At 40.1% G+C, this 13,576-nt stretch overlaps 1 protein-coding gene across 1 annotated transcript in view; it reads left to right on the plus strand.

The window, feature by feature from the left end:
• MAGI2 (membrane associated guanylate kinase, WW and PDZ domain containing 2) overlaps positions 1-13,576 on the plus strand; it is a 1,549,501-nt gene that overhangs the window by 838,979 nt on the left and 696,946 nt on the right. The window contains exon 3 of the mRNA XM_075558486.1: positions 11,878-11,997. Within this exon, the coding sequence (XP_075414601.1) occupies positions 11,878-11,997 (120 nt within the window). The remainder of the gene's footprint in view (positions 1-11,877; positions 11,998-13,576) is intronic.

Raw genomic sequence — 13,576 nt, forward strand, 5'->3', positions numbered from 1 at the left:
ACCAGAGAGGATGTGAGAAGCCTCTGAAACTGGCTTTTGGACTTAGAATAGTTAAATCACATGGAAGAAGTGATATAGTAACAGAGCTACATCAAAACCTTCAAAGGAAAGCTAAAATGTTCAGAAACTTGGGTTTAGAAAACAGCAGATGATACAACCTTGCTTTCTCGAAGCAGGAACTTGAAGCACTTCCTGGTGAAGATCAAAGATGGCAGCCTTCAGTGGGGACAGCCATGCCACGGAAACCAGAGTCCTCACGATTAGACAACTAGACAGCATCGTGAAAATGGAAGTTTTTAGGAATTTTCTTTTTCTTATATTCACAATCAATGCTCATTGAATCAGCAGATATTCTGCACAAGTACTTTTACAGCCCTGAAGAACAAGAATATCACTTTAAACACGAAGATGAGCCTAACCCAAGCCATGGTATTTTCAGTTGCCTCATCTGTGTGTGAAAGTGGGACAATGGATAAGGAAGATCAAAGAAGAATCGATGCCTTTGAAATATGGTGTTAATGAAGAATATGGAAAATACAATGGACTGCCAGAAGAACAAACACATCTGTCTTTGATGAAATGCTGTCAGAACATTCATAAGAGCCAAGATTTCATCTCACAATCTTTGGACATGTTTCCAGGAGAGACTGGTCTTGGATAAAGCGGAGAATCAGTTAAAAAGAGAAAGACCATATGAGGATAGATATTGACACAGATCCTGCAATAATGAACTCAAACATATGATTGCAAGTCTGGCACAAGGCCAAGTAGTGTTTCCTTCTGGTGCACAGAGGATCCCTATGAGTTGGTGCTGACTTCATGGCGCCTACCAATATGGGCAACATGCTTTCTCATTGATTTACAAATTCATGTGGATTTTCTAGGTTTGACTCCATAATTTTGATAATGTAAGACATATGCATATAGATGCATATATGTATGCATATAGTATCATTTTTATTCCTATTAAAATTTTAATCATATTATCATCTCTAGTGTATTTCAAAACTTAATCACATTGTTGACCACAAAGGGACAAAATAGTCTGTGGCATTACAATGGAAACACAGAGGTGGACGTTGTGACCTCCTCTGGCTTCCCTATTGCCACAAGGTAGGGGCCAGAGGAACCTTCGTTGTTCACTCTTCTGATACCAACTCTCCCTACCTTGCTGCCCTCTAACTGTGCTGGGTTTGATAATCATTTGCAGTAGCCACACAGAACCCACAGACAATGCTCACAATTCAGGGCATTTATTAGGGAAGTGAATAAGTTACCACAAGTCAGGATCAGCAAACTCTAAGGATGTAGCCATTCGTCTCTTCAGCCTGCAGCCAAGTCGTTCTCACGGGTTCTCATAGAGCCAAGTATTTTTCTGGTCTCATAGAGCCAAGTATTTCTATGGCCTTTGCCTCCATAGACCAGGAAGCCAGCCTACTTGTCACTCTGTCCCACAGTTCCATAGTCTCAGGGCAGGTAACGAGAGGACCCCATAGTTTCAGCCCTGCTCCTCTGAGTCTCCGTGACACAGGATGGGGCGCATCTGGTCTGCTTCACAGAGATCTTGAACATGCTCGTTCAAGCTCTTCCACGTTTCTTTCCTCTCTACTGGGCTTCAAAGCTGGTTCATCCTTGGAGTGGGGGTGGGCGTGGGAGACGGGCTGCGGGGAGGTAAGTGGGCCTGAATGATAACAAAAATAGGCCAACCCCCTTTGTTCGTGTAAAACACGCCCGTGTGCAGTTGCACCCAATCCTTTGTGGAGGGTCACACAGACTGGGTAGAAGAGGCACATTAAGAAATTGCACACTCCACCACCATGTTTCACACCATAATAAAAATGACTTATCAACAGATATAATTGTGGAGATGCCCAGTAGTTTCCAAATTTACCTTACTTCTAAAGCAACCTTCCACTAGCTGCTGAAAGACATGGTGTGATAATAGGCGAGTACTGCACTGGTACGTACTGTAATTCTTGTGTTCCTCATCCATCCTAGAACCCACTGTCCTACAGGTGATCTTGACTTAACTCTGTCTCTGTAGGACAGAGCCGAAGTACCGCGTAAGGGTTCCCAGGCTGCAGCCATTAGAAGCAGAAAGCCACACCTTCCTTCTGAGGAGGAGCGGGTGGGTCAGTCAGGAGTGAACCCTTAACCCTGTGCCTTCAGGGCTCCTTGCGTTTGGCTCCGTACCAACAAGTGAAAAAGGGCTCATGTCTTCTGAACACAGTTTATGGCTGTAGATGAAACTCAGAACATTTTCTGAGTCACGGCACCATGCTCGATAGAGTGCTGATTTTGGAATTAATGTTGACATTTGTCACCGCTTTTATGTTGAAATTCCTGAGATAAAGTGAGGTTCTCCAATTAGCGATAAAGCAGTGGCTCTCAAATTATAGTCCGTGAACCAGCAGCAGTTGCATCTTTTGGGAACTTTTTAGGAAGACAAGCTTTGGGGCCCCATGGAAGAGTTCATTAATCAAATAGGATGGGCAAGAAGAATGAGACAGAATATGCTGTGCTTTAACAAGTCCCCTATGTGGTTCTGATGCTTTCTATGCTTTGAGGACAGTAGTTCAAGGATAATACGATCTCTATCCTGTTACATTGTAAAGTACTAATTGATGCCATATGGGACATTTGTCTGAACTTTTCTATCCAGAAATATTAAAGAAAAGGTCTGGTTCTGAAAGGTACTTAAAACTGCCAGTCTTTGCCATACGCTTTGAACAATAATCGACAGCATGATATTTTGGAATTTCCAATAATCACTAAGGTTTGAAGCAAGAGACTGTTAAGAAATAAGAAAATAAGTTGATGTACTACTGGTATTTTTTTAAGTAAACCAACTGCCATTGAGTCAATTTTGATTGATAGCGATCCTCCAGGGCAGAGGGGAACTCGTCCTGAGGGCTCCTGAGGCTGGGGAGCGGCTGCTGGACTCTAGCAGCCACACATGTGGTCTGCTATGCCACCAGGGCACCTGTTTTGCTGTAGATTTGTCACATTTTCAATATTTATAAAATATACACTGTGTTTTAAGGAGGCAATAAGTGATAGCAGTGTATGTAATGGGTATCTTTAATCTGGTCCAGGCCATTGGTTAGTGTGAAATCTGTGAAGTTCCTCTTGCTTTGTCCTCTGTTACACAGGCTTCAAGGACCCAAACGGTCTCATTTGCTGTGCTTGTTTTTTTTTTTTTAATTTTATTAAAAAATATTTTATTAGGGGCTCATACAACTCTTATCACAATCCATACATATACATACATCAATTGTATAAAACACATCTGTACATTCATTGCCCTAATCATTTTCTTTTTTTTTAAATTTTTAAAATTTTTTTAAATCTTTTAAAAAATTTTTTTTTAATTTTAACAATTTATTAGGGGCTCATACAATTCTTATCACAGTTCATACATATACATACATCAATTGTATAAAGCACATCTGTACAGTCCCTGCCCTAGGAGCTGTGCTTCTTTTAACTCGATGTCTCTATAAAACAGACTTCTCCATTTGATATCATTAACAATGAGTGTAGGACAACCCAATGGCCAGGCTGATGGTGTAATAATTGATTAAAAGACATTGACCAAAGGAATCTCAGGAACGTTTCCCTGGAATCACACAGACAGATCCACTTGCTAATGAGTAACTGATAAGATAAAGAAATGTCTTCCAATATCTAAGAGTAAGTTCATTAAAGGTCAAACCCAGAGGAAGTCACCAGAACTGTCAGGATATATTTTCTCCATTTGCAGTTGAGAACCACGAAGGAAAAAAGAGACAATCTATTGAAAAGCACGCATGAGAATACAATTCAGTTCCTCAGACTCTCACCCAGTGACCCATCTACTCAAAACAGACTGACTATTAATGATCAGTTCTAAATCCCTTTCTTTACAAATATGTTTTGGATGCATGCCAGGCACTACAGTACATTCAGCACATCCCAATAGATCCAATAGATGACTGCACTGAAGCATCATCTAAGTAGTCAGACTTTCTTGTGAGCCAATCACTGTGTCCTTTTTTCTAAAAAAAAATATATATATCACTTCAATTAGGAAATATCAGAAGACTAATGAAAAATGTGCTTTAAGAATGCATTTGCCACAAACGCTGTGCTCTTTTCTTCCTAAGGCAAAAGGAGCAGTGCTCTTTGATTTAAAGTAGAATATATCTATAGATAGATAGATAGATAGATATAGATATATATTCCATTGGCACCGCCAGTTGCTATGGTAACAAAGTGACAAGTGGCCTTCATGTGCTTTCACTCTATCAATAATAAGGTAACCATTTGGGAGAAAATTCATTCCCTTCAGACTTGCCTTTTAAGAAGAAGTCCTGTATCCTTTCATTAATCATGAAGGAGGTGTTAGTCATGCTGTACTTCATGTAGCAATTAATAAATAAGCCGTGTTTTTTTACAGTACTGAAGCTACATGAGAAGAAACAAGACTCCATGCGGCAGCAGCACCTTGCTTTACTTTGTATTTTTCCTTTAGAGAAGTTCTCTGGAAAACATAGAAGAATGAGGTGCATCTTAAACCATAATTTAATTAATAGTTTTATTTTATAATACATTTATTTATTTAATTAGCAATAAACTTTTCAGGTCACCACTCAGGAAAGTCCCAACCAAAAATAGGAAAGTAATAAAACAAGGTGGACTTCGATTGCAGGCATATGATGAATCACTTGTATTTCCTCTCTTATACCCCCGATCCTCTACCCTATTCTGATAGCAAGGTGATGACTTGTTATTGCTGTCAAGTCTTGATCTACTGTTGCCTCTTTATTCATAATCTCTTGATATGAGAAAGCAGCTGTAATTATATTTCAGCACAAAAATAAAGTAAGTCGCTGCTTCAAGAAATCCAACTTAACTATTTCTCAGGTCAAGATATTAATTATCATCAGCTGCAAATTACCATAGTACGCTCCATTACATTTCTCGGGCATTGGCCTCATTTTTCGAATAGTATTTCTTTCCAAAGAGGTGTTCATACATTGCATGTTGGCTTCTCCTTCAGCTATTGCCTTGCCGATTTACACCAACAAATTCCTTTTCTTCCTGGATACATAGATCTAAAACGATTCTTTCTAACTTGTGCTTTCTACCATGCAATAGCCCACCTTAGAATCAACTTGAAGGCAGTCAGTGAGGTTTGGGATGCCTTCGAACCCCTGATGGCACAGTGGTAAATTTATTAAAATGTCGATGGATTGCCCGTGTCCTGAATTCCAGCTGGAAGATATGCCCCATCACACTATTTCTGTCTTCCTTCTTTCATAACGAGACCTAAGGTACGTCTGTGTAGGTGTGTGTACACGTGGGTGCACATACATCGGTAATCACACCTCGCCAGGCACTGCCCTGCTTCTCAGTCGTAGGAAAACAACTTCCAAAGTTCCAAAGTGCCCGTACTGTACAGTAACATTAAACCAATGACCTAAGCTAGACCAAGAAATATGTAAAACTAGTTAGCTTCTCATTAGCATTTTAGTGAATTTCCCCCACCTATAAGAAGCCTCTCTGTGACACGGTTCCTGTCTTCCCGAGGCCTGCACGCAGGGTAACATTTTCTTGTTGGAGTCTCGCAGGGTGTGAGCTGAGATTCCTTTCACACAATCTTGTCTTCTCTTCCGCCTAAACTAACAGATAATCTCCATAACGGACCCATGAAAGTCTATACACAACAATGACCTGAATTCACGGCCAATGAATAGCATCTGTCACTTCCTGACAACTGGTGTGGCTTACATTTTTATTATTGTTATTGTTTATTTTCCCTCTAGCCATTGACGTATGTACCCCAAAGAGGCAGGGATCCGAAGCTATATTAGTTAGTAATATGTCTCAAGTAACCAGAATAACGCTCGGCACATAGAAAGTCTTCAGTTAATAGTGTGGCAAGCAGACGTCAGGGGATCAAGCCAACTGTGTGATGTCTTCTCCGTCCTTCCAGACGAGGCTTAGACACATCCCTTTTTGAGTCTTTAATATGTTCCAGACATTGGCTTAAGTACCTCATAGGATTTTCTCCTATATTCCTGAAATTAACTCTCTGAAGAAGCCACTAGTACTAAAAAAAGAAGAAGAAGCTACTAGTACTATTTCATTTTATCCTTAAATAAAATCAGGATTATCGAGGTAAAGGAAGCTTGCTGAGCACTCACAGTTGAGACCCACAACTCACATTCTGAATTACTATGGCATATATTAAAGATGTGTTCTTTTATTTGTCTAAATTAATGAACAATTCCAATTGTGAAAATCTTAGATTTACGAGGAAGGGAAATGGCACGGGGTAGGCCAATAAGGAAATTTTTCATAAACATAAAAAATCTTAAATTATATCCTTTCATATTTTCCATTAAGGCAAGTGCATTTTTATATTCAAGATGTATTTAATATTTCTTTGCTTTTCCATGTGCCTTTGGTTTCTTTTTCTTTTTTTAAAAACATTTTATTAGGGGCTCATACAACTCTTATCACAATCCATACATATACATACATCAATTGTATAAAGCACATCTGTACATTCTTAAGGCAAGTGCATTTAAAAGAACTCAGAAAACTCAGCAAGAGAGAAAAAACCCTCACTGCCAATGAGTGAAGCCTGACTCACAGCAGCCCGATCAACCAGGGCAGAACAGCCCCTCCTGGCCGTTAGTACTCTATTTACAGGGAGTAGAAAGCTTCATCTTTGTGTCATGGAATGCCTGGTAGCTTCAAACTGCCGACCCTGTGCTTAGCTGCCCAACACAAGCCACTCCACCAGCAGGGCAGTTTTGTTGTTGTCTAAAGAAACACTACCACTTCATGTATCATGAATTGCCACTCGTTATCAATAATAAAATTTTAGATTTCTCTAACTCTTTTACTTCTCATTTTTCACCAGCCGCCTTCTATTTTCAACAAAGTCTTTTCCCCCCAGAGATTAGGAAGCGTAGACTTCTGGCGAGGGGATGTAATCTGCTGGCGCCTTAGCAGGGCGAGTTAGAGAGTAGAGGCAAGCACACCAATAACAGAGCTAAGAGTGCTTCCAAAGAACGCCCTCGGGGTGTCGTGGGTCATGCACAGGGCTAGTCGTTACAAAGGAGGCCACGTGCTCCGTATAGAGATCTGCAGCCTGGGAGGACAGTTCTACTTCGTGCTCTAGGGCCGTTGGGAGTTGGGGTCCCCTTAATGGCAGTGGGGCGGCTCCAATAGAATGGTGCTGGGAGCAACAGCGGTGCTAGCTGGGGCTGACCTTGTGGAGTTACAGGAGATAGAATTTGCCGAGATATTTGCAGACAGAATGAAAGAGCAAAGCAGTACTCAAGGGTGAGAGAGAGCTTCACGAGAGAGCTGTAAGAGAGAGCTTCAAGCCCGCCTGTCGGGAAGAATGGTGAGGGCATACCCAGGACCAAGAGGGTGAAAAGTAATTCATTAGGGTGCTTTCTCCTAAAACAATGGGTCTGATGTGCCACTTTGGGAAAGCAGATTAAGGGCACAGGTAGGAAAAAGGGGCCTTTTCAGACTTGAAAGGTGTCAATGAACTTCCTCTTCATCCTTTGTGCTCTGACAAAAGTAGGGAGCTGACCACAAGAGAAGTTGTGTTATCCGAGGAGGGGATATAACACAAGAAAGAGGTGAGACGGATCCCTGAAACTATGGTGGAGGGCAAATCCAGGATACAGCTCTGTGATAGGCCAACACCGTCTGGCCTGGAATTGGTCAGAAAGCTCCACTAGGTGTTTCTTCAATAAGGTCAATTTGATGAAATCCCAAATATTTGGTTAAGTTAATGGAAGATTGAACAACCAAGGAAAGGTTATCAATGAATTAATCATTAGAACATGGACAATTCAAGAAATAAAAAACAATTTAACGTGGATTAAACAAAGGATTATATTCAGGAAGGAAATTTAGTCATCCCACTAAAGAGGCAGTTGGCAGGAGATTCACACAGAGCTTTCAGTGACAAAATAAATGATCATCTGAATACAGTTGGGTTCTTTTCTATCTCACAAATGGGAGAAAGAAAGGAGGAGGGACTGGGCGGGACAAGGACAAGTGTGGGCTAAGAAAACAGGAATAATGGCAAAACATGAGCAATGAAGAGGCATCGTATGTTAGAGATATAGAGGCAAAACAGAAAATTAGTTGAAACAATTGAAAGTGCTTACTTCTTTCTAGGTCTCAGAAGAGAGAGAGAGAGAGCTTGCAAAGGAGTGTAAGAGAGGGTGATAAGCATCTGCTTTATTTTTCTTTTTAATAAGCCATATAGAATGTGTTTCTATCTCTAAAATATCTGGGTGTATATGTTAAATTGGGTTCCCCAGAGAAGCGAAACCAGTAACACCTGTATGTGTTGTATATAGAAAGGGATTGATATCAAGAAATAGCTGAAATTGATGTAAGAAATAGCTCACATAGTTGTAGAAGTGGGTAAGTCCAGTCTGATTCATGTCAGGCTTGTCCTGACTTGTGGAAGCTGATGAACAGGAAGCAAGATGACAAAGCAGAGGCAGTTGGGAGCACCTGCTGGTGAATGCAAAGGTAAATGAATCTGAAGTGAGCCGAATGAATCCACTGTCAGTAGCCTGTTGGCAGCTCCTTGAATAGGCAGACCGGATGCAAGATCCAGCTCTAGGAGAAGATAAAGTGCCGAAGAGGATTCAACTCTACTTGGTGTCTTTCTTACACAAAAAAACCACACCCCAAGGAGGTGTCATCAGACTGCGACCTGATGGATAGGTCGGACTTCCCCCTCCTACCCTTTACCTAGGAATGTCTAGTTAGCATAATCCCAAGCCATAACTGTATGTAACTTTAGTACAAAACAGAATTTTTATTTTATAAGAATAAATTCGGAACCTTGTAGGCACTTGACTCAAGGTGATCTTTGACTTTACCCAAAAGAAGGAAGTATCTTCTGCTGAAAGTCAAAGCAATTGTAGATGGGAAAAGGGTGGACATTGGTCAGAGACAAGAAGACAGGTAGGAAAGAATTGTTAGCAGCAGTAGCTTCCGTTTGTTAATAGACAGGCTGAATTTGCACTTTGTCAGTAAAATCTCGGGATTTTCTGTGGCCACAGCAATGCATGAGTAGAATAGCCCAAAGTGAATCTGGGACCTGATTTGGACGTGCTGTCAGAGACCAGTGTCTCGAGAAGGACATAATGTTGGGTAAAGCAGAGGGACAGTGAACAAGACCCTCAGTGAATGGACTAACAGTGTCTGCATCAATGGGCTCCCGCACAGGAACAGCTGTGAAGCTGGCACAGGACAGGGCAGTGTTTCTTTCCAGTGTGCACAGGGTGGCTATGGGTTGGAACTGACCCAATGACACACCTAACAGCAAGAACCTTCCGAGATGGTGAGATGCTAAAGGAAGGAAGGGATTCTAGGCTGTTCCTAATTCCTTAATAATTATGGAAATAAGTCACACCAGACATGACCATTACCAGGCAATTGGAAGACATCTTGGGGGTGGCGTCAATAGTTGGCAGAACAGAATGACAGATAATGAATGAGAAGTCAATATCAAAGATGGTCAGGGCAGTGTGAGATTAGAGAGAAGGACCTCTTCACCCGGAGGTAGAAATGCGGACAGGTGAAGAAGGCAGCAAGCACCAGGTTGGTCAGCTGCAGTCGAGAGCACTGTTTCAAGAACTCCAACTCTGAATTTCAAGACGGAAAACTCAATCATAATGACCGGAGGGCCGCTGTGAAGATGGAAAACCAAGTGAGCTCAACATCTTGAGGCTCCACCGAGAAGAACACAACCAACAGACGTGCTCACTAGACTGTGATAGCTGGGTTACATGTAACTCAGTGGTCCTCAAAATTGCCCTTTAAGATCTGGTCTAAGCACACAGCACGCTAGGGCTGAAGCATACTTCAGGCAGTTAATTAATCAATGCATGTAGCTTCTGAAATGTTCAGGGGAAAAATCAGGGTGGAAAATTGAATCTTTTGTGTACGATTTTTTCTTCATAATTAGAGTGGATTCTAAATAAGCAGAAAAAGAAATCTACTGCCAAAAACCGTGCTAATGCACTTTTAATTCACATGGGTTAAGCACATAAAAGTCAGGAAATTGAAAGTTAAGGTTCTCATAGAAACATTAATTTGACAACATTATGCATACAAGGCGTGGGAGGTTTATATTTTGTAACATAAAAGCAGTAGGAAATACTGCACAATGCTGTGCAGTTAAACAAAATAAAATAGAAAATTCAGTGGAAAGTCATTAAACATGATTATGGGGTGGGGGTGTTTTGCAATCCCCATAGAAAGATTGTAAAATTTAATTTTAGAAAATAATGCCTTCAAAACTTAAAAAAAAGTTTTCAATGAAAATATTTCATTTTCGCTAAAATCAATTTCTCTGGTATATTATACAGTCTGGCATATATTATTTTCCCCCTTTTGCAGTCCAGATTTGATTCTAAAGACCCCGAAAGAGATTTGACTGGCGATTTTCACAGCCTTGTTAAATATGAAGAAGCCCACTAATGGATTAACCTGCTTGTACATTTGCCATCTAGAGTCCTTGTGTGGACAAAGCAGAGTGGGGCATGTTAAAGAAAACAAATGATTTATAATGCTTCCCTTTCTGTTTCTTCTCACAAACTGGAGAGCAGGGCTAGCAAACAGAGTTCTCCTGCAAAGCTCGACTGAGCAGCTGGACCTTTCGTCAGTTCAGCCCTAAGCAGGTCCATGCATTCTCTAGCTGATGCAGGAAAGCGAGAGCTGGGATCCACCAAGCAGCTCTGAGAGGGACTCTTCTCCCAACTCCATCGGAATAAAAGGCAGGGAGGAAAGAGAGAAGGCCAGCCACTTAGAAGAAGCACTGGAGAGGTTGTGTGATGGGATTTACAGAAGAGCCTATTGGTCAACTGAGTACTATATTACTAGCCTTATAATAACTTACTAAATTTAATTTTTCCATTTCAATTCACATTAATAATTTAATATCAGTAGTAATAAGCATTTCTGTAACTCCTTAGTCAACGGTGTTATAAATTCAAAGTTATTTTGTATAAGAGATGATAAACTACACTTTATAATACAGGAGCTCTAGTGGCCCTGTGTGTGGTAAACACTAGCCTGCTAACCACACAATCAATGGTTCCAACCCACCAGCTATTCTATAGGAGCAAGACGAAATGTTCTGCTCCTATAAAGATATATAGCCTGGGAAACCCTACACAAGGTCCCTATGAGTGATCATTGATTTGATGGTAGTGGGTTTGCTTTTTAAAATATTATATAATGTATATTAATATATTATAGTATATAAAATTAAAGTATAAAATATATAATTTTATCGTGTTATAAAATAAATATTTTTCTTTAGCATAACATGCTGAGTATTTACTATGCAATAAAGCATGTACTATAAAATAGGTATTTTTTGAGATCATGAAAGTATAATGATAATGTGATACTTTGCTAACATTTCTATTTTTTTTCATGACAGTTTATGTTCATAGCCCAGCAGTGTATAGAACAATGCACGTCCATTCATGGGAGCAAAATATATAAATTCCTGAGCTAGCAGACTCCTGACCCCATAGTCAGACCACCTCTTCAAAAAGTACACAATGGCGAGCATTTTTCTCTAAAAATCTGCACAGCCACTTCCCATGGCAATGAACTCTTTGTGAGCTGGATGAAGAAAAATGCTTTGTATATTTACTTTAATCTTTACAGCCTCCTATTTTCTGTCACCAAACAAGCAGAAGGACAAGTGCAAACTGTCAATTTGCAGGGTGTACAAACAAGTGCTATTGAATATTCAGACGTATGGTGGTATTTCTAAAGTTCACAACAAATCACTAAAATCTTTCTTTTTTTCTTTTCCTTACTTAGGCACCACAAGGCCACATAAGGAGGGCGAGGTCCCTGGAGTGGACTACATCTTCATCACTGTTGAAGATTTTATGGAATTGGAGAAGAGCGGGGCCCTCCTAGAAAGTGGGACCTATGAAGGTAGGTAAGGCCCCTGCGTGGCTCTTCTGTGGTTGGTCACATTTTCTCATTTATTTCATGTGCATTAGGACACCAGGTCATGAAAGAGCTGCTTTTCTTGGTCTGAGGGTCTTCATAAAGAACTTTTAAAAACCTGTTTCCTAAAGAAAAGTTTTAGGACACATCTGCATTGATTCTTCTCTCCTAGCCTCCTGTTTGTCTCTGTGTCTCAGATGTGAGCTTCCAGACAAAACCTCTCCATCTTCATTCTGCACCTGAGAGTTCTAGTCCTGCTCTCTCTGGCTCTTTCCAGCTCCTCCACTTCTCTCTGGCCCCCCTTGCTTGGCTGTCAGACAAAATGATGAACACAGTGCTCTCCCACGGTAACAAGCCTCCTGTGTACCCCTGTGGACCGCAAACATAATGGGGGCGTGTGCTTCCGTGGATAGAGCACCGTCATGTAGCCAGAATCTGCTTCCCTTATACACTTCAACCACTCACTATATACTCAGTAACTCACTAATATCTCTGAAGCTCATCATCTTCGCTATAAAGGGGAGGATACAAACAAATAACCATGTCTTGACATGATGACACTTACATGCTGAGGTCATGTTTATGTACATAGGGTTTGTGTGTGTGTCTAGCTAATGAACTTTTAAATGCCCAAATGAAAAGAAGCTGTTGAGGCTAACACCTTCCATGGCTCCCTCACAAAGTCATGATGGACATAAAGTTAATCTATGCATACTTATTAGTCCAAAGATGAATCTAGTTTTATTAAAGCATAATTAATAATGACAGGTATTTTGAAACCCATAATATACACCCTAATGCATACCGTTGCTGATTAACCGTTGACACCAACCCCCGGCAAGTAAGTTAGGTTTCCTATGTCAGTGCACTGGCCCTCCCCCTCACCTTTCATTCAGGTTTTGTGATTTTATGTACTTTACCTACTGAAGAACTCAGCATTTTGAGCTTGTGTGAAAAAAGTATTAAAATGATATTAGAGGTGAATTCAAATGACATCAATAAATAATGTGTTTATGATATAGCCTATTTTAAATTACATATGAAAATTGCTGCCATATAAGTCATAAAGGATAAGTATATCAGGAAGTCAGTAAATACACAATGTATTTTGTAGCTTATGTCCCTTGGACTTTGTGATATTATTTAGTGATAATCATTAGCCTTTACTCCTGTCAATAATAATGTATGTATCTAGCTTAAGTATCATTTATATGCTATTAAAATCTATGGCTTAGCATACAGTGTCTCCCAAGAGTTTTTAATGAAAAGTATAATATTTTTTCTTTTTGTATTTAAAATACTCAGTTAGTGGACTACAGATGAACTGACAAAAATAATTAAATATGCATATGAATTTCCATTATTCTCAAGATAAACTTGATGTTAAGAAATGTAAAATCAATATATATTTTAAAATAACTAAGCTTTTACACTCCAGTTGAATTTAGTGGAAAATATCCTGAAACTATTCAAACCTACCATAATTATGTTTTGTGAGCTAACTGTGGGCTACCCTTGAACCTTCGTCAGATATCTTTTCAGAGCTGTTTAGTTTCTTCGGTCC

The sequence above is a fragment of the Tenrec ecaudatus genome, chromosome 9 (assembly GCF_050624435.1).
Source record: "Tenrec ecaudatus isolate mTenEca1 chromosome 9, mTenEca1.hap1, whole genome shotgun sequence".
NCBI lineage: Eukaryota > Metazoa > Chordata > Mammalia > Afrosoricida > Tenrecidae > Tenrec > Tenrec ecaudatus.